Source organism: Ambystoma mexicanum, chromosome 1p (assembly GCF_040938575.1).
Source record: "Ambystoma mexicanum isolate Mex_15411 chromosome 1p, UKY_AmexF1_1, whole genome shotgun sequence".
Classification (NCBI taxonomy): domain Eukaryota; kingdom Metazoa; phylum Chordata; class Amphibia; order Caudata; family Ambystomatidae; genus Ambystoma; species Ambystoma mexicanum.
The window spans coordinates 1,127,744,610-1,127,766,861 of NC_090921.1; the positions used below are offsets into that span (position 1 = coordinate 1,127,744,610).

Consider the following 22,252-nt stretch of genomic DNA (forward strand, 5'->3'; position numbering starts at 1 on the left):
GGAGAGGGGGGGGAATTTGGAAAGAAGTGAGGACGCCCTCCTCACAGTGCCCTCTAGACACCCCCCCTCTCCACCCCTACCTCTAGCTGATGGAATTTGCATGTTTTTGACCATTAAATGGCTTTTTTTCCTGAGTTTAAAATTTGATATCCCCAGCAATAGCCACGGCTATCTCTTGCATCGAGAGAAAAACAAGATGACGGCAGTTTCATTTTTAAAAAAAACTCCCAGTTTTGGCAATTTATCTCAGATATAGCCAACTATTTTTAAAATCTACTGCACGCATTAACTCCAAACCACAAAAAGGCCTCCAGTAAGTGCTTCGTGCCCAAGTTGTTTCAGACCTGATCAGAGTATCTTGGGAAAATTTGTGCAACTAGTTCAATAAGAGCCTTGGCAAGACCAGTTTTGAACCAGTGATGTGTCCAGCTTCTACTTTGGGTTATGTTGTCGTTTGTAACATGGACACACTTAACCTAAATGTCTCCTACCACGTTAATATCTGCAATGAGAAGCATACCGGCACCAACCAACGAGAAGAATGGGTAAGATATTATTCTTAAAAAGGGAGTGACGGGAGCACTTTTAGATTTAGGGGTTCATTTGGGGACTTTAGCAGGGTGGCCCAAAAGTTGTGGCGATTGGAATATAGGGGTGCGAGTGTTGTAATATTGCTTTTCTTGCAGTCTATGGCAATCCTAAAGTTAGACCCCTTCATTGAATTCTTGTAATCCTGAGTTTAATGTGGGAACAGCAAAACTACAAGCTCCACAATGCAAAACAATATACATCAGGACTGCATGATAATAGTGCATAAAGTGGGGAAACGTGACCGCTCTGCAAACCATTGCACAGAGAAGTGGTTTCTTCAATGGAGGAAAACTATAGAAAAATCAATCCAGACAAAGCAGTCAATTATTTTCTTTCTAGTGGACATGACTACTAATCTGTCCAATTAAACATCTTTGAAGTTGATTGACTCACATAAGACAGGCAAACATGTCAGGCTCTGGAAAGCAATTAAGAGAACTCCACCCTAAAAATGTGCATCAAAAAAGCATGTGACAAAGGCATTTTTGTGCCTCATCAGATATTCAACAGTCACCAATTTGTGGGCCTGTAGCTTTCCCAAAAGAAAACTATAAACTTCATAAAATAATTTAATGGCACATTTATAAAATTCTTAAGAGGCTCAGAGTCTGCATTTCTTTAAATAAAAATTATTTTATTTTTTAAAAAGCTATACTTATTATTTATACATAAATAAAAAACTTAGTTAAAAGTAAATTTTGTCTCGGTCAAATAAAAAATGAAGATGTGAATATATAAAATGTATCAAGCTGTCCAGGCCTTTCTGCAGTCTTTCAGATGGGGGGGATGGCTGAAGATTCAGCTGCAGTTCAAAATTTGTTCAGAATTTCCATGACTGCGATAGTAGTGCTCTGCCCAAAGATGAAGACCCCACAGAAGATCGAGATCGTGCCCCATGCAATAAAACAATACCTGAAAAGAAGAAAGCAGAGCATTACATTGCATGACAGCTATAATCCAAAAAGACTAACTGCATGCAAACTTTACAACCTGCGTTTGGTGGTGTAAACAAATACTTTGAAGAGAGCGAGAACAAATGAAATCCTAGACCATGTAAACTTACGCCACAATGTGTTACTGCATGTGACAGTACCAGCTTGCTATGATAAAATGCTGCTGTTGGGCATGCATAGGTTTATATGTGTTTAGTCTTGGGCTGTACACGGATTTTAAACCAAGACTAAATCATTTATGCAGGTCTGAAGATTACTGGAGATGTTACATTTGACCCACCGGGGAAGACATTAATGCTAGTCATATCAAATATGGATTTTGCAGTGTGGCAACTTCTATGCTGCATAATTTCTGACTTTCACATCGGTCAACCCCCAACGGTTTATTTCAGCGAATAGGATTCTACCAAATACCACAACACAGTCATGGTAGAAAGATTCATATTAAATCACAAATGATGTGGATAACTGCACCCCATACAACAGATGCACACTACAGGCCTGTGCTCTTACATTCCCCATATTTCCGTATTCTTCTGCGATTGCAAAAAATCCTTCATACATCTACACAGATCGCTTACTGAGGTCTTGTTAATTCACCCACTTGCCAGAAATTAACATCCACGCAGAGGCGGTTTCCCAAGACTTGGTTTTGTGGCAGAGAATAGTTTTTTTTCCTGACAGAGCTTCAGAGAGCTGGCTAGACTCTCTGCATGCATGGCAAGTGAGTTTGTTCAAGTATTGAGCACATAACAGGTTTACATTTAGTTGTGGGCCTTCCACCAGAACTCCTCAGAACCTACTAATTATCCCAATGTAAAATTATCAACATTACATGTTCCGACACATGTTCTCTCGCTAAATTAAGCGCTTACACTTGCAATTTAGTGCCTCTAATGCTCAAAGCAGAAGACCATGTAAAGAAATTGCTTTCCCACTTTTTGGTATTTATGTATTTGTATCATGTAACAATGAGATCATTAAAAAAACAGCGTAAAGCACCAAGGAATTCCCAAAATATGTAAATAGTATTCATGATCGCATCACCAACATCCTGTCCTGAATTCTAAACCCTCACTGCCAATAATCGATGTGCATAGCCATGGCACAGTAAAACAAAGAAAAGGTATTTACATTAGGGCGGCTAGGCAAAGCTATGCAGTATTCATTTGAGGAAGAGTATAAATTGGGAGCACTAGAGGTTTGGGATTTCCGCGCCGTTCGATAATTTGGACCGTACACTGCCGCGTGTGCTGGTGTCTCTTAGGACGGTGCCCCACTGTCCTGGAAGGTAAACATGGAGAAGTGATTGGAGACCCTTCCCAACCGCGCTGTCCTCAAAGTATTTAGATCAATATCTAATCTATATTGATGAGTCTGTGAATTGGGTGGATAAGGTGTAATGGTCGTGTCTGTAACGCAACCATTGCACCTTATCAACCAAGTCAGATTCCTCAATGCAGATTAGATATTGACCTAAATACTTGAGTACACAGCGCAATTGGGAAGGGTCGCTAACCACTCCTCCAGTATTCATGTGATGCTACTCCAGCAACTGACGACCCATCAAAAAAGTTGTAGCTAAAACCTATGAAAAACCCCCTGGTTACAAAAAAGCAAGCTATGGACACGGTAAACATTAACACGACCATCCATAAGTACACAGGGAATAAAGCCTTTCATACAGAGTAAAGGCTTGGTACCAAACACCAGTGAACAGTCAAAAGGCTAGTCTGGAAAAACATCACAGTCAGTAAAACGCTATCAAAAGACCATGCAAAATGAAAATAAATATGGTTTAAAAAACTAAGACACTACAAACAAGAATTAAAATGAAGAAAATAAATAAAAAGCCAGGGTGAGGAAATACAGCTCCTGGGGTCATCACATTCCCTCCATTAAAGCTTTGAACTAGGCATAGTCGTCCTTCCCAAGTGTCAAAGACCATCTCCCAACTCCTTCCCCCAAATCTATTAGGTTGATGGCCTTTGAGCAGCCACCATGGCATGACAATTTTTCAATTTCTGACCCGGGATTTGCTTCTCAAGTGCCATCACTCTCACAAATCTCACCCATTAGAAAAACAAAAATCCCACCTCTCAAATTTACACCAAGAACAGTTAGCACACAATAGGCTAGCCTTCTAAAATCTCTAATCGAAAAAAAGTCCACTTCACAGTTTAGCTTTGCTTGCTTAACATAGTGAACATGTTTTCCAATTCTACTTCTAGCGCTACAATCCGTTCTGATGAGCCAATTTTCTGAACCCAATATACAACAGTTTTGTGGAAATTGTTATTTTTAATCTAGCCCTATTCAAAACACTTAGTGACTAAGGAAAAAGCATACTATAATAATGTTTTATAATAATTTTCTAAAAATCTTCTCTGCATCACATTCCTCTAAACAAGCCTATGCAGCTACGGAAACAAAATTTGAAAAGAGGCTCATGTTAAAATGTGCATTATAATATCGGATCCTTTATTTCCCACTGCAGAAACTGCAATTGGGCCCCATTAATGTGCAGAATTGGTCAGTGTATCCTGTTAGGCATTCTTTCCAATACACCGGTTTTTACTGATATTATGATCCATGTGGTATTTACCACATGCAACATTCCTTAGGAATGCCTCAAGAAGTAAATTCCATCCGATTAGAAGCTCTTATACCTCACAACAAATTCCTCAAATTTAGACAAAACAAACGGATGTTTTTAAAGTTGTTTATTCCCGTTTTGAAGGAATGCAGGGGCACTCAATGGGGGTGGAAAATTGATATCGATTGCTCACCTGCTTACCCATTATTACAATGTAACGAACAGAAGAGTCAATCACCTGCGTCATTTCATATTGTATAGTAGTGGGATTCTAGGCTACTGTAAACCACCCCTTTGTCTATTCAAAATAGGGTTGGAAATGGATTCAAAAGATACTGCATGCCGGTGTTATACAATACGGCATGCACTATTTTAGAAATGAAATATTGGCCAATAGTAGTTACGTCCTAATGCAGGGAATTTCCACATGTGGCAATAGTTATTCCTGCATGTGATAAACTGGAGGGGGTGTTGGTGGAGGATCGCCAACAAAAAATTTGGAAAATTTTGAAACAGTAAGATTAGCACAAATTTCGTATGGAGCTTCAAAACAGATTTAATCAAGCCCTTTTAGTAAAACGTGATAAGAGTCGGAAACTAGGACAAGCTCCCCTCACTCCTTTAAGGAACAAAGTGGTTTGCAAAGTAAGACAGAGACAAAAGAAGGCAACAGTTAAGAATGATTGAACAAAAAGAACTTCATTGATCCCCTAAGAAACCAATGGAACAAGAACTGTATATTAATTTCGTTTGCTCTTTTGAACTTGTATGAACTGTTACTACTATGGAACTGATGTATGAAAGTGTATTTTAAATGTTTGTAATAAACTAAATAAAAACATTTCAAAAAAAGAATGTCATTTTTAAAAAGACTTGGGTAGAATGGGTTGACGCAAAAGGGGTATCCGTCGACCTACCTCTGTTCTAGGCTCCGAGTGTGCAATCTGCTGTATACCCGGATGATTAAGTAGGGCATGCTTTAAGATCTAGATCAAATCAAACGTCTTGAAGCACGTCTTTTAGGTCATCTTTCAAACCTTCAGTTCATCTATGAAGGTGGTCTCGAAGCAGACCCTGCAGTGGATTAGGATGTGCAGTAAGTGGAGCATCACCCTCACTGAAGTCAACTCAGGATTGGTTCTCCAAGACAGACTGCCTCTACAGGAGCCTTGGCCAGAAAGCCCCGTCATAAATGTGCAAGGTTGGCCCCTAACTCATTGCTGTGCAAATACGGAAGTTAGGGCAGCATCAGAAAACCCTGGATGCATAATGTATGGTCTGGCAGCATTGGACTACGGGGCTTTGCAGGGAAGCTTTGATGAAGAATCTTGAGGCCGTTTGGAAACTGAATTGGCCATATAAAAGAAAAGAAAGGAAAAAAAAAAAACAGTAATCGGTGCAGCTGGGTGGATGGGGTGCGAAGATTGCTGGGGGCCGACATCTTCAAGTGGGTGTTGGGGGCAGTGATTTGAGACCCGACGTGCCCGGATGCATTTGGGGGTGCCCTGGACCTTAAAGCTCCTATCACGCACCGTTAAGTTTCAAAATGTTGTGGCATCTGTCATTGAATTCTTTGAGAGGGGCTGTAGATATAATTAGAAATGCGGATGACTAGTCAATGTCTGGTGCTAATTCTCACTTGGAGGATGAACAATGAATGGCAAGGTTCCGAGACCCCAAGACAGCGATGTACTCTATGTGCAATTTACAGAGTTTAAAGCTGAATAATAGTACATCCTTTGTGGCGTTTAGTGGATGGGAGTTGGGGATAGGTATAATTTATGTTATTTGCAGAAATACTCACTTTTGAGGGGCCTCGCATTGAGTTTGAAAGAGTCTGCTCCGTTGATAGTTTGGAGCAGGATATGGTTACTGTCCTAGTTTGGAGCAGGATATGGTTACTGTCCTTGTATATGTATATTTTTTTATCTGCTCTTGAAAGGTTTGGATAAGAGTTTATGTATTTATGGGTCTGTTAACAGATGATATGACAGCGTTGTAGGTGGCAGGTGTGTGGTTGGATTGGGTGGTAAGAGATGTGGATGTCTTCCCAGAATGTATGGTGTGTGCCTCAGTGGGCTTGTGTGGCTTAAAAAATGTATATTGTGTTTCAGGATGATGGTGTGGGAATAGGTCAATCTGTGCACCTTTGAATTACACATTGGTGACATGGGTTATAGGAGGAACAAGTTTGTGATATGCTAGGCGTATGGACGATGTAGTGGTGAGCTGTGTTGTGGTGGATGTGTTTGCCTGTATATAGTCGTTATGAGTGAGGGAGTGATGCTTCATTTCCAATTGTTTGCTGATATTTTACATTATTTTTATTCTAATGTCATCTAGGTTAATAAGGAAAGGTACATGGACGGCTTTGGTCCTCATGTTGAGTTGAACTGTTCTTCGAATTAGTATTGGCATATGTTTTTGCTTCATTAAGTGTCTTACTTCACTTTTCGCCATTTTATTTTTCATGTTCTGGTGAGTTGGGGAGGTTTGGTATATGTTCTTTTTGTGTGTTCTTTACTAGTTTGCTTAATGGGGAATTCTTTTATGCTTAACTTGATTTATTGTAGGGCATGAGATGTTTCTCTGTTGGGTATGGTTCGGAATAATGTTCTAGATGAACAAGTTACTTTCTTACCTGGTAACGTTCTTTCGATGGGATGGTCCGACGACGTATTCCATATCTATGACCGGTAATGTCCACAGCTGTGCTGCTTCGGAAAATCTTTGGCGCCTGCGTCGATGACGTAGATGCACCGTCCCCGAGGACCTCTTCCGACGTCACCCGATGTGAAAAGTAGGACGCACAACGCCCATAGCCTCAGTTATAGTATTTTCCCAGAACGTGTGCCACCAGTTTTCTGCCAGTCAGACACACAAGGCCTTGCGGAACGCAAGCTGCAATCGCAAAAGAAATTCTGCAGCGGGGAAGGCAGGGAGGGAGCGATATGGAATACGCCGTCGGACCATCCCATCGAAAGAACGTTACCAGGTAAGAAAGTAACTTGTTCTTCGAGGGGATTGGGTCCTCCGACGTATTCCATATCTATGACAGACTCCCAAAGCAGTACCAAGCAAGGAGGTGGGAAAGAATTTAGAATACAAATTTAGCATGCCCAATCAAATTGCGGAATAGAGAACTGCCTTGCCAAAGGCCAGATCTTGCCCTCTGATGGAATCGAGGGAGTAGTGACGTACAAATGTATGTACTGAAGCCCAGGTGGCTGCATCACAGATGTGACGAATAGGAACTCCCCTCTGCAGGGCAGTAGACGCAGCCACTCCCCTGGAAGAATGGGCCCACAAGCCAGCCGGAGGGTCCTTACCCGCCAAGCGGTAACACTCGGAGATAGCTAAAATAATCCAACGAGACAAAGTCTGTTTCCTCACAGCTTGTCCCAAACGCTTTCCAGCGTAACCAATGAAAAGTTGATCGTCCACTCTGACCCGGGACATGCGCGAAATATAAAAGCTCAACGCTCTCCTAGAATCAAGCCTATGGAGCCTCTCCTCTTCCTTACCAGGATGTGGAGGAGGATAGAACGTCGGAAGAACAACCTTCTGGCTCAAATAAAATTCTGAAACCACCTTCGGAAGAAAAGGAGGACGAACTCTAAGGACAACCCTGTCCTTCTGAAACACAGTGAAGAGTGGCTTAACTGAAAGTGCCGGTAACTCACTCACTCTGCGAGCGGAAGTAACTGCAACCAAAAACAGTTTTCAGAGTCAACAGCCTCAATGGGGAAGAATGTAAAGGCTCAAACGGAGCACCCATAAGAAACTTAAGAACAAGGTTCAGATCCCAACCGGGCACCAGAAAAGGTGACGGAGGGAACACATTAGTGAGCCCTTTCAAAAACTGCGAAATCAAAGCAATCTTAAAATAGGAACACTCTTCAGACAAGCGCTTAAAGATGGACAGCGCCGCCAGGTAACCTTTAATGGTCCCCACTTGCAAGCCCCTGTGGGCCAAAGAAAGCAAAAAAGACAGAACCATGGGAATGTCACATTCAAAAGGATCCACATTCTTAACTCTGCACCAGTCGCAAAACTTTCTCCAACGGCAACGGTACAGAGACTTTGTTGCCAGCCTCCTGGCCGAGAGCAACACCTCCATCACGTCTTGAGGGAGGTCCCAATCCTTATACCTCAACCTTTCAGAAGCCAAGCGTGAAGAATTAGGAAACTGACCTCTGGATGGAGAACCTGACCCCCCCCTCCCATGAGAGCAGATCGTCTCGGTAGGGAAGACGACGAGGAGGGCAGATGGACAAGTCTAGAAGGTCCGGGTACCACGTCCTCCGGGCCCATGCCGGAGCGATGAGGATCATCCGGGAACCGAACCTCCGTAAACCTCCACCACACTTGCGGGATGACGGGGACTGGAGGAAACGCGTACAGCAGTGGGAATGACCACTCCACCACGAACGCGTCTCCTAAGGCTCCTTTTGGAGGAAATTCCCATGAGCAAAACCTTTCGCACTTGACACTGGAGGCGAAGAAATCCACTTGAGGGGTCCCCCAAAGGGCGAAGATCTCCAGGAGAATCTCCTGAGCCAGCTCCCACTCGTGAGATCGAGCTCTGCCTGCTCAGAGCGTCCGCCGTCTCGTTGTCGTCTCCGGCCAGATGAACAGCCGAGATCGAAACTTCCTGCTGGATGGCCCAGAATTCAAGCTGCATCACCTCCCTGCACAGCGGAAGTGACCCTGCCCCCCCCTTTTTTTGAGGTAGTGCATGGCCACCGTGTTGTCCGTTTGAATCAGGACACTCTTTCCGCGCACAGTCCGCAGAAAAGCCTTCAGGGCTAGCCTGACGGCCCTCAGATCCAACAGACTGATATGGAGTCTGGACGCCGACGGAGACCAACGACCGCTGACTGTCAACTCGTTGGCATGAGCTCCACATCCGTTGAGGGATGCGTCCGTCACGATCGTCACCTCCAGCCAGGGCAGCCAAAATGGGGCCCCCTTCATCAGATTGCCCTCGACGGCCCACCACAGAAGGTCCCGGGCCACGGAGGGCAGCACCTGAACAGGGTCCGACAGCCTGCCGGAGGTCTGAGACCACTGGAGCTTGAGTGCCCACTGCAAAGATCTCATCCGCAGATGAGCCTCTGGCACCAGAAGAATGCAGGATGTCATGAGGCCGAGCAGTCTCAAGAACTCGGACGCTGGGAGATCCTGGGCAAACTGAAACTTGTGCACCATCTGCTGAATGTGAAGAGCCCTCACCTGAGGAGGAAAACACTGCCCCAGGGACGTGTCGAGCACTGCTCCGATGTACTGGAGCCGCTGTGGTGGTGTCAAATGGGACTTCTTTAAATTGAGGGAGAAGCCCAGCCTGTGAAGGGAGTGGCAGGTGACGGACAGATGATCCAGGACTTGCTCAGGAGAGCTCCCCCTGATCAACCAATCGTCCAGGTAGGGGTAGACGTGAATCTCCCCTTTCCTGAGACGCGCTGCCACCACCACCATGAGCTTGGTGAAAACCCTTGGGGTGGAGGTCAATCCCAACGGCAGGACCCGAAACTGAAAGGTACTTCTTGTGCTTGGGATGGATCGGCACATGGAAGTAAGCATGCTTGAGGTCGAGAGACACCAACCAGTCCTGAAGTTGAAGGGCCTGGAGGACTTGAGAAAGAGTCACCATCTTGAACTTGTCCTTCCTGAGGAGTTTGTTCAATTCGCGCAAGTCCATGATGGGTTTCAATCCCCCGTCTTTCTTTGAAATAAAAAAATAAGGGGAATACCATCCCTTGTTCCTCTCCGCTACAGGCACCAGTTCTATGGCGCCTTTCTCCAGCAGGGCTCGAATTTCCTGCGCAAGGAGCGGATCTGGACACTTCAAAGAGAGGTTCCCTGGTGGATTGTTGTGAGGCCTCTGCCGAAAAGGAAGACAGTAGGTGTGGATTATTGTCTCCAGAACCCACACATCCGAAGTAATGGCTTGCCACTCTACAAGATGCTGCGCCAGCCTTCCCCCAACCGGCGAACCATGGGACCTGGGCCTCATGACTGAGTGGTAGTGGCTGCGGCGTTGCCTGAGGGTAAAGAGGCAACTGCCCGAGCGGCCTTGGCACCTCGAGTACCTTTATTTCCACCTCTGGCACTCTTACGATGGCCTCTTTGACTGCTAGCTCCCCTCGCTTTACTGAAGGACGAGTAATAGCGAAAGGAACCTCCCCTCCATTGCTGTCCCCTAGGACGAAAAGGCAAAGGTTGGCAAACTGCAGCGCCCAACGACTTCACTGCAGCTTTGGAGGTCTGCAACCTCTCAAGGCTCTCGCCAGCCTTGCTGCCAAAAAGGTGTTCACCGTCAAAGGGCATGTTGAGGAGCTGGGACTGCACATCAGGAGGGAACCCAGACTTCCGCAACCATGCAAACCTGCGCATTACGGTGCTCGCCGCCATGGACCGGCTGACACAATCCGCCAAGTCCAAACCCGACTCAACAGCCTCACATAGCATCCTTGCCATCCTGAACCATAGCAAGGAAACCATCCCGTTCGTCCCCTTTGGGAATATGTTCAGCCGCTAATGCAACACAGTTCCACAGAGTGTGTGTGAAACGAGACAAGGCACATATGGAGTTGGCCGCCTGAAGCGCCATACCCCCAGAAGAAAACACTTTCTTCGCCCAGCCGTCAAAACGTTTGTCGTCCCTATCCCGAGGGATGGTAGGATACGACGCCTGCTTTGCCGGGGCCGTAGCCGCCTGCACCACCAAACTCTCTGGAGTGGGGTGCCTAGACAAGTAGCAGGGGTCGCTACTGGCTGGACGGTATTTTCGCGACAAAGACTTGCCCACTGCCGGGAGACTCTCCAGAGCAATCCAAGCCGCCACCACCCTTCTCTGCAGAGCCATATGAAAAGGCAAAACCGGGTCAGTGGGGGGACCTAGATCAAGGATGTCCGTGAGATCATCCTGAACGAACTCCCCTGGGGGAGCTGACCAACCCAAGTACTCGGTGATCCGAGACATAAGGCGCCAATATCAAGAATCGGCATGAGTGCCAGGCTCCGGCCTACAAAACTCCACCTCCGGAGAGGTGTCCAGTCCACTGGCATCATGCAGCGACTGCCGCAGATCATCAAACTGGCTATGGCCCGAGATAAGGTCATCTGGAACCGGAACCAAGCCCCCATCAGAGCCTTTATCACCCTCTGAAATGTACTCCAGGCGGGGAGAGGAAGACCTCTGTGGACCAAAGCAGTGCCTGACCTTAGCCATAGACTTTCTAGGGGCAAACCCTGTGCCACGGGGCCCCTCCGACAGCACCGCCTCGAAAGGCGTTGAGGGCGCCGAACAAGTCGGCGTCGACAGAAAAGGCGCCGACGTCAACTGCAGCGCCGCCAGCATCGGCGGCGTCGACACAGGCCTCAAAGCCGGAGCTCCGAGCGTGTCTCTCGACGACCTAGGCGCCGACCACGTTGACGGCGTTGACTACCCCCTCGGAGGCGGAGCCTCGAGAGAAATCGTCGATGACCTCGGCTCCACAGGCATTGACGTTTTCTTCGAAGACGGCACAGGATCACGCGGTCTCGAGCGCGTCGAGGACCGGGACCTGGAACGGGCATGGCGAGAACGGCTACCCTTGTCCGAGCGGGACCTCTCCCGCGAGCCATGCCGACCACCCGAGCCCGAAGGCGTTTGGGCGGTGTCTCTCAACCGGTGCCGACCGACCCCACTCGGAGGCACGGGCGGACCGGTGCCCTGCGATTCAAGAATCGCTAGCATCCGTTTCCCGAAGGAAGCCCATTCCTCCGGTGTCGCTTGCATGGAGGGATAAGCGACCCGCCGACGGGCGGAGTCCTCGGAAGAGGACGGGTAAGGCGACCTATGCCGGCGCTTCCGGGAATGCCTCGAAGAGGCGGAGGAGTGGCGAGACCGACTCCTGGAAGGAGACCCACTGGACTTCCGACGATGACGCGGAGAGTCACCCCTCGAGTCATCCGTCGAAAAGCCCCGCAGACCTCGACTTCCGGGGCTTAGACACCTGGCCTACCGACAGCTTCTTCTTGCGTTCCTGCAACGCCTTTGCCGTGAGCGACTGGCAGTCGGCAGTCGTCCATATCGTGGGCCTCCCTGAGGCACCAGAGGCAGGCGTCGTGCGAGTCTGTGACCGACATCTTGGACCCACAGCCCCCGCAGTTCTTGAAGCCCGGACACAGGGTTGAATATGAGAGACATCGCCACGAACAGGTCTTCACAACAAACCGAACAAGTTCAACGAACCGAGAATTGAAAACAGCAAACTCCAACGAGTCGAGGCGTACCGAGATTCACGAAGCGAACACGTTCGCGGAAAAAACGGAACTGAGGCTATGGGCGTTGTGCGTCCTACTTATCACATCGGGTGATGTCGGCCGTCAGAGGAGGTCCTCGGGGACGGCGCATCGACGCAGGAGCCAAAGATTTTCTGAAGCAGCACAGCTGTGGACATTACCGATCATAGATATGGAATACGTCGGAGGACCCAATCCCCTCGAAGTATATATTTTTGCTCATTTCAAGTTCCATGTATATTGAACTTTTTCATTCGTGAAATGCTTTAGTTGTGTATGTGTGCATGTGTGTTCCCCCCCCTTTTTTTTTCTTCTTTTTCTTTCTCGCTCACTGTATTGTGGTCACGGCGAAGATATATTGAGTTTGAGGGCTTTACTATAGCTTCGCTGACTTTTGCAACATGGAATGTTAAGAGGATAGGAGGTGCTATTAAGAGATGCAAGGTTTTGGCGTGGATTTGGAGGAGTCGAGCAGATGTGGTTGTGCTTCAGGAAACTCATTTAACTGAGCAAAGTGGAGGTTACTTGGTCAGTCCAAAGTACTTGCATGTAATCTCTAATTATTATGATTCAAGATCAAGGGGAGTGAGTGTATTGTTTAGGAAAGGCCTGGTGACGGTGAAAAAAACACTAACGGATGAGGGATGGATTTTGCAGCTTGATGTCGTTTACGATGGGAAAATGATAACGTTTGGGACAGTCTATGCTCCGTGTTCGCCGACTGTTGACTTTCTCACCAAGTTGGACCTGTTGCTAGATAAGATGGAGGGTGAGACGATTATTTTAGGTGGGGACTTTAATGTAGTTACGAATAATAATTTGGACCAGAAATCTGTCTGCGGATACTCTGTGGAGAAGATAAGTGCAAAATTGCATGAATTACTATTTAAGTATGAACTTGCAGATGTATGGAGGGAACTTCATCCGATCGAGAAAGACTATACGTTTTATTCTCCTGTCCATAATTCTTACTCTAGGAAAGATCATTTTTTCATTAGTAGGGTGTTAATCAGGTAGAGAGCTCCAATATTGGGGAAAGCAGTATCTCGTATCATGCTTTGCTTGATATGCAGGTGAATTTTGGAAGTGTGGGTAGAAGATCTAGGAGATGGAGAATGCAGTCTGCTTTACTTAAAGATGATACTGTTACGTCGGGGTTAGAGAACTTCATTTGGTGTTTCCTTGAGGATAATAGAGGTACGGCTGGGGTTACATCTGTTTGGGATTGTTTTAAGGCAGTTCTTAGGGGTGAACTGATTAATAGATCAGCTCATGATAGGAAGAAAAGTCAGGAAGAACTTAAGAAGATGGAAGAAGAGATAAGGTCTATGCAGAAGGTCTGTGCGGATAATGAATCGGTACAGAACAGGACACGTCTAAGGAAGTAGGAGTCTGAGGTAAATGACTATGTACAGGTTTTGGCGGATAAAGGTAGGTTTTATTTGAAGCAACGGTTTTGAGAGTTTGGGGATAGGAGTGGGAGATTGTTGGCTAATAAGCTTATGGGAATTGCGGTGGGTACGAATGTTTCATCTATTCTGACGGAAGCTGGTGTTACTTTAAATGAGACTGAAGAAATTTGTGAACACTTCAGAGGTTTTTATAAGAATTTGTATAGAGAAGATGTACAGCCTGAGGATGACAGTTTAGCAGCTTTGTTTGATAAGATTACTCTTTCCAAGTTGTTTTGGATAAAAAAAAAAATCAGCTGGAGGCTACGATTGATGTGTCTGAAGTTAGTTTGGCGATCTCGCAAATGAAAGAGGGTAAATCCCCTGGACCGGATGGTACAGTTTCAGAATTTTATAGGAAATTTGAAGCAGACAAGGCTCCTATCTTGTGCGAGGTCTACAATGTACTTATGGAGTCGGGAGAGATGCGTGATTCAATGAAGGAGGCATTACTCATTGTGATCCCGAAGCCGAATAAGGATACTAAGCGTTGTGGAAATTATAGGCCAATCTCTATACTGAATGTAGACTTGAAAGTTTTTATGAAAATATGGGCCAATAGATTGAAGTCATGTATGGGTGATTTGGTTGACGAATCTCAGGTAGGTTTTATAACAGGGCGTTTTGGGTATGATAATATACGGACTGTGTTGGATGTGATAGGAGTACATTATGGGAAGGAATCAGACAAGATCATTGTTTTTTTCGATGCTGAAAAAGCATTTGACAGTCAATTGGAGATTCATGGAATATACTTTGCTGCAGATGGGTTTTGGACCTGTATTTATGAAGATGATAGGATGCATTCATAATGGTGTTAGTGCTAGGTTGTTGGTTAATGGAGTTTACTCAAGGTTATTTCAATTATCAAGAGGTACGCGCCAAGGCTGCCCATTGTCGCCGTTTTTGTTTAATTTAGCATTGGAACCACTTGCGGTGTATATTAGGCAATGTCAACTGATAAAGGGAATTAGTGTTGGGAAGGTCGAGGTTAAGCTTTTGTCTTATGCTGATGATATGTTGATTTTGTTGTCCAATCCAAGTGAATGTGGTATTGTGGTAAGGGAGATGTTTGAGGAGGTTGGTAAATTGTCTGGCCATAAAGTTAATTGGGAAAAAAAACAGATTTTTCCGCTGTCTAGAACTTGCGATAATGGTATTAGGGACATTTGGAATTGTGGCTGGTCGTCTGGGGGTTGGGGGGTGGGGTCACTTATTTGCGGATTTGTGTTGTTGGGAATTTGAATAAAATAGTGCAATGCAATTTGGATAAGGTGTTGGCTAAGATGGCCTTAATAGTAGTTAGGAAATGGGAAAGATTGAACTGGTCTCTATGGGCTATATTAAATGCCATTAAGATGGTTCTGTTGCCCAAAATATTGTATATTATTCAATCCATTCCATTGTTGATTTCTAAAAAACAATTTTTGAAGATTGAGAATCTCTTTCAAAATTTTTTGTGGGGAGTTGGGAAAAGGCCTCGTGTTCCGAAGTTCATTTTGATGCAGAAAGTAGATGGAGGTTTTGGCTACCCGGAGCTAGTAAAGTATTATCGGTCCTTTTTACTCAAAAAGGGCTCCTATTACTTTAGAGTAGAGACTGTTAAGGAGCCATTTTGGTTACAAATGGAGAGAGGGATGTGTGCGCCGTTTCAATTGGATACTCTTTATTGTATGGAAAAGTTGTCTAATAAGAAATTGGTTTTGAAGCCAATTGGGGTTACCAGACAGGTTTTGGGCACTTGGTTTGATGAGAATGGACAGAGTTATGGGTTCAGTGCAGATGCCTCCATTTGTCATAATGAAGCAATAAAGATTGATCATAAATGTCTTAATTGGAAGTGTTGGGTCTCAAGGGGTATTTTGAAACTGGGAGATGTTTTGGATGCCACTCGGATGTTGAGTTTTGTGGAGTTGGTGGATAGATTTAATCTGGGTCAAACAGAAATGGCTAGGTATTTGAGATTGGCTCCGATGGTTGAACATAGAATTGCTATGGCGGGTGGCTTGCTTGGGAGGAGACCAGAGATTAGTAAATTATTGGATGGTCAAGGGTATGGTGCACAAACTTACATGAATTTCATGAATGCGAAACACCTGTTGGCATGGGGTGGTTTGAGGATTGCTTGGTCAAATGGTATTAGCAGTGTCATTTCTGATGTTGAATGGAAAGACTTTGAGAGTGGGTGTGAATCTAGGAAAAGATTTAAACTTGCGTTTAATTTGGCAGAAAATTGTGGGTAGGTTGTATTGGACACCTGTGAGGATGTTTAAGTTGCGGTTGAGTTTGGATGATTTGTGTTGGAGTTGTGGTACGAATAGAGGTACTCTTTTACATCTATTGTGGCAATGCCCTAGAGTACTGTCATTTTGGTGTGAGGTGATAGATGGGATTGATTTCATTTTTGGAATACGTTTACCTAGATCTGCGGCGAATATAATCTTGCTCTTGCATGTTGAAAGGGGTGCTCAAATTAGGAAACATACTTTTTGGATTGATAGAGCTGTGATGGTTGCGATTAGATTAATCCTCAGGATCTGGAAAACTAGGAAGAAACCAAGCGTTGAGGATTGGTTGATAGACCTGAGGGGGTTGTCTAGGTATGGTAAGGTTTCGTTGAAGAATAGAGGCAAGGAGGACGAGTATTTGTTGCTGTGGGGGGTTCGTTTGATGCTCTCTATGATTGATTTGCTCATTTATGGAACATTTGGGTGGCAAGTGGAGATTGGTATAAGGATTTTTTTATTATTTTAATTATTTTTTTTTCTCATTCACTTCCCTTCTCCTTGTGATGTTGTGTTTTGTCTTTGTGGTGTTTTGTGTGTGTAAGGTTAGACATTTGGTGGGGTTCATTTAGCTGAGTTTTACATAGTTGATTTTATTGCAAGATTTGATTTACTTGGTTTGTTCGTGTTTTCATTTGAATTGAGTGCTGTATTGTTTGTTTAAGCCTATGTGGAACTGATGTATTGTAAACCTAATAAACAGAAGTTCAAAAAAAAAAAAAAAAAACCCCTGGATGCTCATAAGGGCTCAAAAATCAAAAAACAGCATTGCATCACCTTGATAAACTCAAACGGTTTCAATATTGGGCGTGAAATTGAGCAGCAAAGTAGGCATTCTAATACTGGAAAGGCTATATCCACCAGGACCAGGGTGAATGAAGGATCTTGACCACAGTTCATTCAGATTGGACCTTCGAGTGGGATGGATTACATGGGATGTGAAGGAGTGGGTTAGCAATGTAAACCTTAATTCCTCCATAGACGACCTGTTGCTATTTAATCACCTAATATGGAGGTCACTTGAACAAGTAAAGTTCCATTGCCCTTCTGAAACGAATTGATAATCGTCGTCTTGGTCATAGTTCAGTGGAGGAGCTTGGTCAGATCATCCAGAGGCATGGGTGACAGGACACCGCCGTAAAGCCCCTCACGGTTCTATGAACTACCTCCCCCTCCTCCCCGATCTCAGAAATGGGCCCTAGGTTGAGAACCTCCCAACTAGTCACACTAAAATGTAGAGTTACAACTTGGACTTTCTCATTGTCAATTGAGCATTTAAACAATTCATGCCAACATCTACCAAGGCACAGGCCACTTAACCTGCCATGAAATGGCCACTCAGGCAGCCCGTCTCAAGAGGAAAGGATCACTTACTTTTTTCTTGGTTCAACAGGCTCCGTTTCCATTGCACACACCAAGCAAAGGCCTGAGATGAAAGAAAAAAAAAGCATGGTTATGGACTGCTGTACAAACATTCAACTACAACCCTTGGGCACATCACCTTGTACATAGCCAATACATGGCCTTATTGCCAAAAGTCTTTGCACAACATCTGTCTTTCAACTGGTTACATTTTTAACCACACAACGAAGGCCTTGGAAGCGGCTCATCTACTACAGGAGGTACCTCGTCCTATTGAGTGCATCTGTAGCCTCAAATAAGCTCACCTTCAATGCAATTATGCTTTTGTGCTTCATGACTGCTGCACTCTGAGAACGTAAGTGATCAAACCATGCTTGAATTTAAGCTTTACGATAGACACGATTTCTTTTGAGTTTTGAACAGGAATCCCATCCTTCACTTATCTGGGCCACTTTGAAAGAGGGCATCAGCAGACTCTTGGTAATAGGATAACCACCAATCAGACAATTGCTACAGCCAAATCAGAGAACCAGTTCCTGTTTCTACAACGTCCACCTACCAGACAGCACCTATAAAGAGGGAGTTCTGTAACGGTGCTCTTAGCTATGATTGGTTTAACTTTTAGAAACAGAATCCTCGGCAGATGTCCAAAACTCAATTTGTCATACTTTCAGAAATTGGGACCAAATTTAGGGATCACACTTTTTTCAATTTCCACGAATTGCAGATGTATTTGAGGAGTATTTGGAGCACATTTGTACATCTTGTAGATCACTTCAGAGCACATGTTGGAAATGGGTGCAACGTGCTGAGGATTTGCGCAGCAGTCGAGGACAGCTTAGAAGGGACCAAAGTCCGCTACACACAGGTCCTCTAAAACGTTGCATGCATGTCTTAAAGGCTGCCAGGGGAGTTGGTCACTGCCATCAATGGACCTTAATGAGCAAACCCTGCACTTCCCAGAGTGTGATCCAGGAAGGAACAAGTTACTTAACTGCAACTCCTGTTCTCCAGCATAGGCCTGACTTAGATTTGCATGCTCATGAATATTCTCTGTCTGTAAAAAAAGAAAAGCTGTTTCGCTTTAGCCTGAAAACTGCTTTTCTCCTCCATGACCAACCACTGCCCTTTGGGTCATACTGCCACCATCCAATGACAGTCGTGTCCCTAAGCTCCACCCCTGGTGGCCATCTTCAGATTCAGTGGAGCACATAAAGTGGCAGTATGAACCAAGAAGAGCCACAGAGGAGAAGGCGGGAAGGTCTGCATGTGAATCCATGCCAGACCCATGCTGTAGAATAGGAGTTACAGCTAAGTAACTTGTTCTTTCTCCAGCAGAGGGTCTGCCATGTACCACACACTCATGAATACGATTTAACAGCAGTACATATACATAACCATGGGAGGAGGCAAAGCTCAATAGAAGTAATACACCTACCACCGGAAGAGACTCACCTCAAGTAAACAGGTTGCATAGCACCACTTGGCTGACTCTGGACTCCTACCTGGAATCCCTGTCAACGCTGTAAAATCCTGTGAAGGTGTGGGTGGACCTCCACGTAGCAGTCCTGCAGATGTCAAGCAGGGGAACACCAGAGAGAAACGCTGTTGTAGCTGGGATGGCTCTGGTGGAATGGGCCCTCGGCCTGACTGCTTGTGGTCTGTTGGACAGACGATGACAGTGCATGATGCAGCCAGAGAGCCACCTGGAAATGGAAGCCTTAGACAGGGCCTTCCCAGGATTGACAGGACCAAAATTCACAAAGTTGAGATGTCTTCCGAAAATCCTTTGTACGTGCCACATAAAACATCAAGGTCAAGCCACATCCAGCGAATGCAACGCCCTTTCAGCAAGTGAAGAAGGGATTGGAAAGAAGACTGGCAGAACCAAAGGCTTGTTGAGATGGAACTCAGAAGGGACCTTTGCTGTTAAGGGGAGGTGGGCCCGTTGTACCAGCGGCGCCATGTGGAATGGGTTTGGTTTCAGGAGAGGGCCCGAATCCCCCCGAACCGCCTGGCTGAGGGGATGGCCACTAGGAAAGCAGTTGTCCATGAGAGGAACTTCAGAGGGGTCTGAGGCAATGTTCCGAATGGAGGTCCCATGAGTTTAGTCAACACCACGTTGAGCTCCAAAGTCGGAGCAGGAGTCTACACTGGCGAAAAAGCCCTGAAGTGGCCCTCAAGGAACTCTGTGACGAGCGTGTGAGACCACAAGGAGGGCTTGCCCGGTGTGTGGTTGTGCATGGATATGGCTGCCAGGAGCACCCTGATAGAGGCGTGAGCCAGCCTAGCCTTGGCCAGTGAAAGCAGGTACGGAAGGAGTTTCAGAGGTGCAAGGCATAGAAGCAAAATCTTCTGAGTCTGGCACCACACTGAAGTGCTCCCATTTATGACCGTAACAAGTTAACGTAGAGGAAGCTCTGGCTTTGGCCAGCATCTACTTGCGCTCCAGTGGCAGGGAATAATGGCCATACTCTAGGGCTGCAGGAGCCAGGCCGCAAGACTCAGCAGTGCTGGACCATAATGCAGTATTGGCCCGTCTTCTCTGGAGAGCAGGTCGGGACGGACATGGAGGCAGCCGGATGGACGGAGCCACCGACAGACTGTGCAGGTCTGGGTCCCAGATCTGCTGATGCCAGGCCAAAGCAATGAGCATCATCCTGCAATGACATCGTCAACGTCAGTGTGTTGATCTCACGTAGCAGGAGTGGGATCGGAGGTAACACGTACAAGAAGAGCACCTCCTACAGGAACAAGAATGCATCCTCCAGACCTCTCTGCTGAGGGAACCTCTGGCACTTGGAGTTGGCCGCCATTGCGGCCAACTCCAAGTGATTTGACTGTTTAGCTACGCCTTATCTGCACTTGCACTTGCCCTACCCTGCAGATTCGAAATGTCCACTATGCCTGTAACCTGTAACGTTAACTAATCTGTAACCTGTAAACGTTAACTAAGCTGTAAACCTCCTTGTTCTCTTGCGCCCTGCTACCCTAGGGTCTGGTGCGCACAATAAATAAATAAACAAACAAACAAACAAACCCTCCCTTCCGAGGCTGTAGCAAGGCAAGCGGCCATTATGAGACGGGCGCCCATGAGCAGAGCATTCTGCGATGGCTCTACACAGGACCTACACTTCATGAACACCCTTGGTGCTAATTTCAGGCAGAAGGGCAGGGCCTTGCACTGATAGTGCCATCCCCTGACTACAAACTGCAGGAACATTCAATGTTTCGGATAATGGGGATGTGAAAGTAGGGGTCCTCCAGGTCCAAGGTTGGTAGAAAATCCTTCTTCCAGCTGGTCGAGTACGTGCGGCAAGGGGACTATCGGGAACGCCAGGGACTTCAAATACTTGAGGCACCTCAAGTCTAAGATTGGCCACCGCCCTCCTGACTTTTTCTGCACCAGAAAGTATCTGGAGTACACACTTGAACCTCGGTGGCGCTGATGGACAGGCTCCATCCCCCACCTTCTTTAACGTGGCCTGAACCTCCTGCAGCAGTTGGCCCATGTGTAGCTCTTGGCAAGCCACACGTGGAATGCGAGGACACCTGTATTAGAATTCCAAGGTGTGCCCCGGATGATGAATATCCAGCACCCATTTGTCTGCTGTGATGGTCTTCCACTTGTCGACAAAGTTTGTAGCCGGTTGCCCACTTGGGTGCGAAAGTGTGGTCCCGGATCGATGGCCAGTTCAGTCCTGCTTGGGCCTCTGCGTCCTGGCCTGTGGTGAGGACAACGCTGTCATCTGCTGTCTTAGGCTTGCAAGCAGCCGTGCAGGCCTCCTGCGTGGAGGAGCAGGATGGCGGAGGGTATGGGTTGGCGTACCCCTTGGAGGATCTGTTCGACTTACCTCTAGAGGACCGAAAGGACAACTATCTCCTCTGTTGCAGTGCCCCCAGCAAACGTGATGTCTCCATCTTAATGGCATGGAGCGTCCCATCCACCCCCTTGCCAAATTGTCCCCATCAAAGGGCATGCCCACCACCCTGGACTGCACGTCCGCCCTGAAATCTGTGGCCTTCAGCCAACCTTGGTGTCCGAAGGACCACCCCATTGCCCATCTGGTGGAAACTGGCATCCGCAATGTCCAACGCCACCATGATGGCATGGTCAGAGGCCACTTGGAACAGGGCCAGGGCACAAGCCTTCTTGTCGTCCAGCAGGAATCCAAGATTGCCCTGAGTTTATACCAGAGTTCCCTGTCATAGCGGGGGGACAGGATGGCCAGGTCACTGGCAGCTTTGATGATGGAAGCCACAGTGTAAATGATGCACTGTCCCACAGCAACAAGCTTCTCCTCTTGGTCAGGAGGCACCATGGATGAGAAAGATTGGTACGAGGTGCGCTTCCTGGCCGCGGCAGACGCCACAGAGTCTGGAGAAGGCTGCGATCTTAAGCACCTGGCGGGCGAGTCTGCATGCCAGTCTACTGTGCCTGTCCATCTTCTTGGAGAACCCGAGGCATACCTCACACTCCACCTCCTTATGGTCCGGGTGCACGCAGCAGAGGCATGTAGGTTCTTGTCTTCCACAAACATGTTCCGTAGCACGCTCTTGGTGCAGGGCTTGAAGAGGGACCTTCCCCCTCCTCCTCCGTCATGGTCGCAGGGCACGAAGTAGGCCGATGGTCTTCTGGAAACTTCAAAGATCTTTGCCCCTTGAGGGGTGCTGAACTTCACCTACAACGGATCCCTGCTGTTGGCAGATTGAGTAAAGAGAACA

At 46.4% G+C, this 22,252-nt stretch overlaps 1 protein-coding gene across 1 annotated transcript in view; it reads right to left on the reverse strand.

Annotated features, from left to right (window-relative positions):
- Positions 1-1,204: 1,204 nt before the first annotated feature.
- The window catches only part of SLC38A8 (solute carrier family 38 member 8), a 279,534-nt gene continuing 258,486 nt past the window's right edge, over positions 1,205-22,252 (reverse strand). Inside the window, exons 9-10 of the mRNA XM_069604781.1 lie at positions 17,540-17,591; positions 1,205-1,503 (exon numbers count right to left, since the gene is read on the reverse strand). Coding sequence (XP_069460882.1) covers positions 1,401-1,503; positions 17,540-17,591 — 155 coding nt within the window. The 3' untranslated portion in view covers positions 1,205-1,400. The remainder of the gene's footprint in view (positions 1,504-17,539; positions 17,592-22,252) is intronic.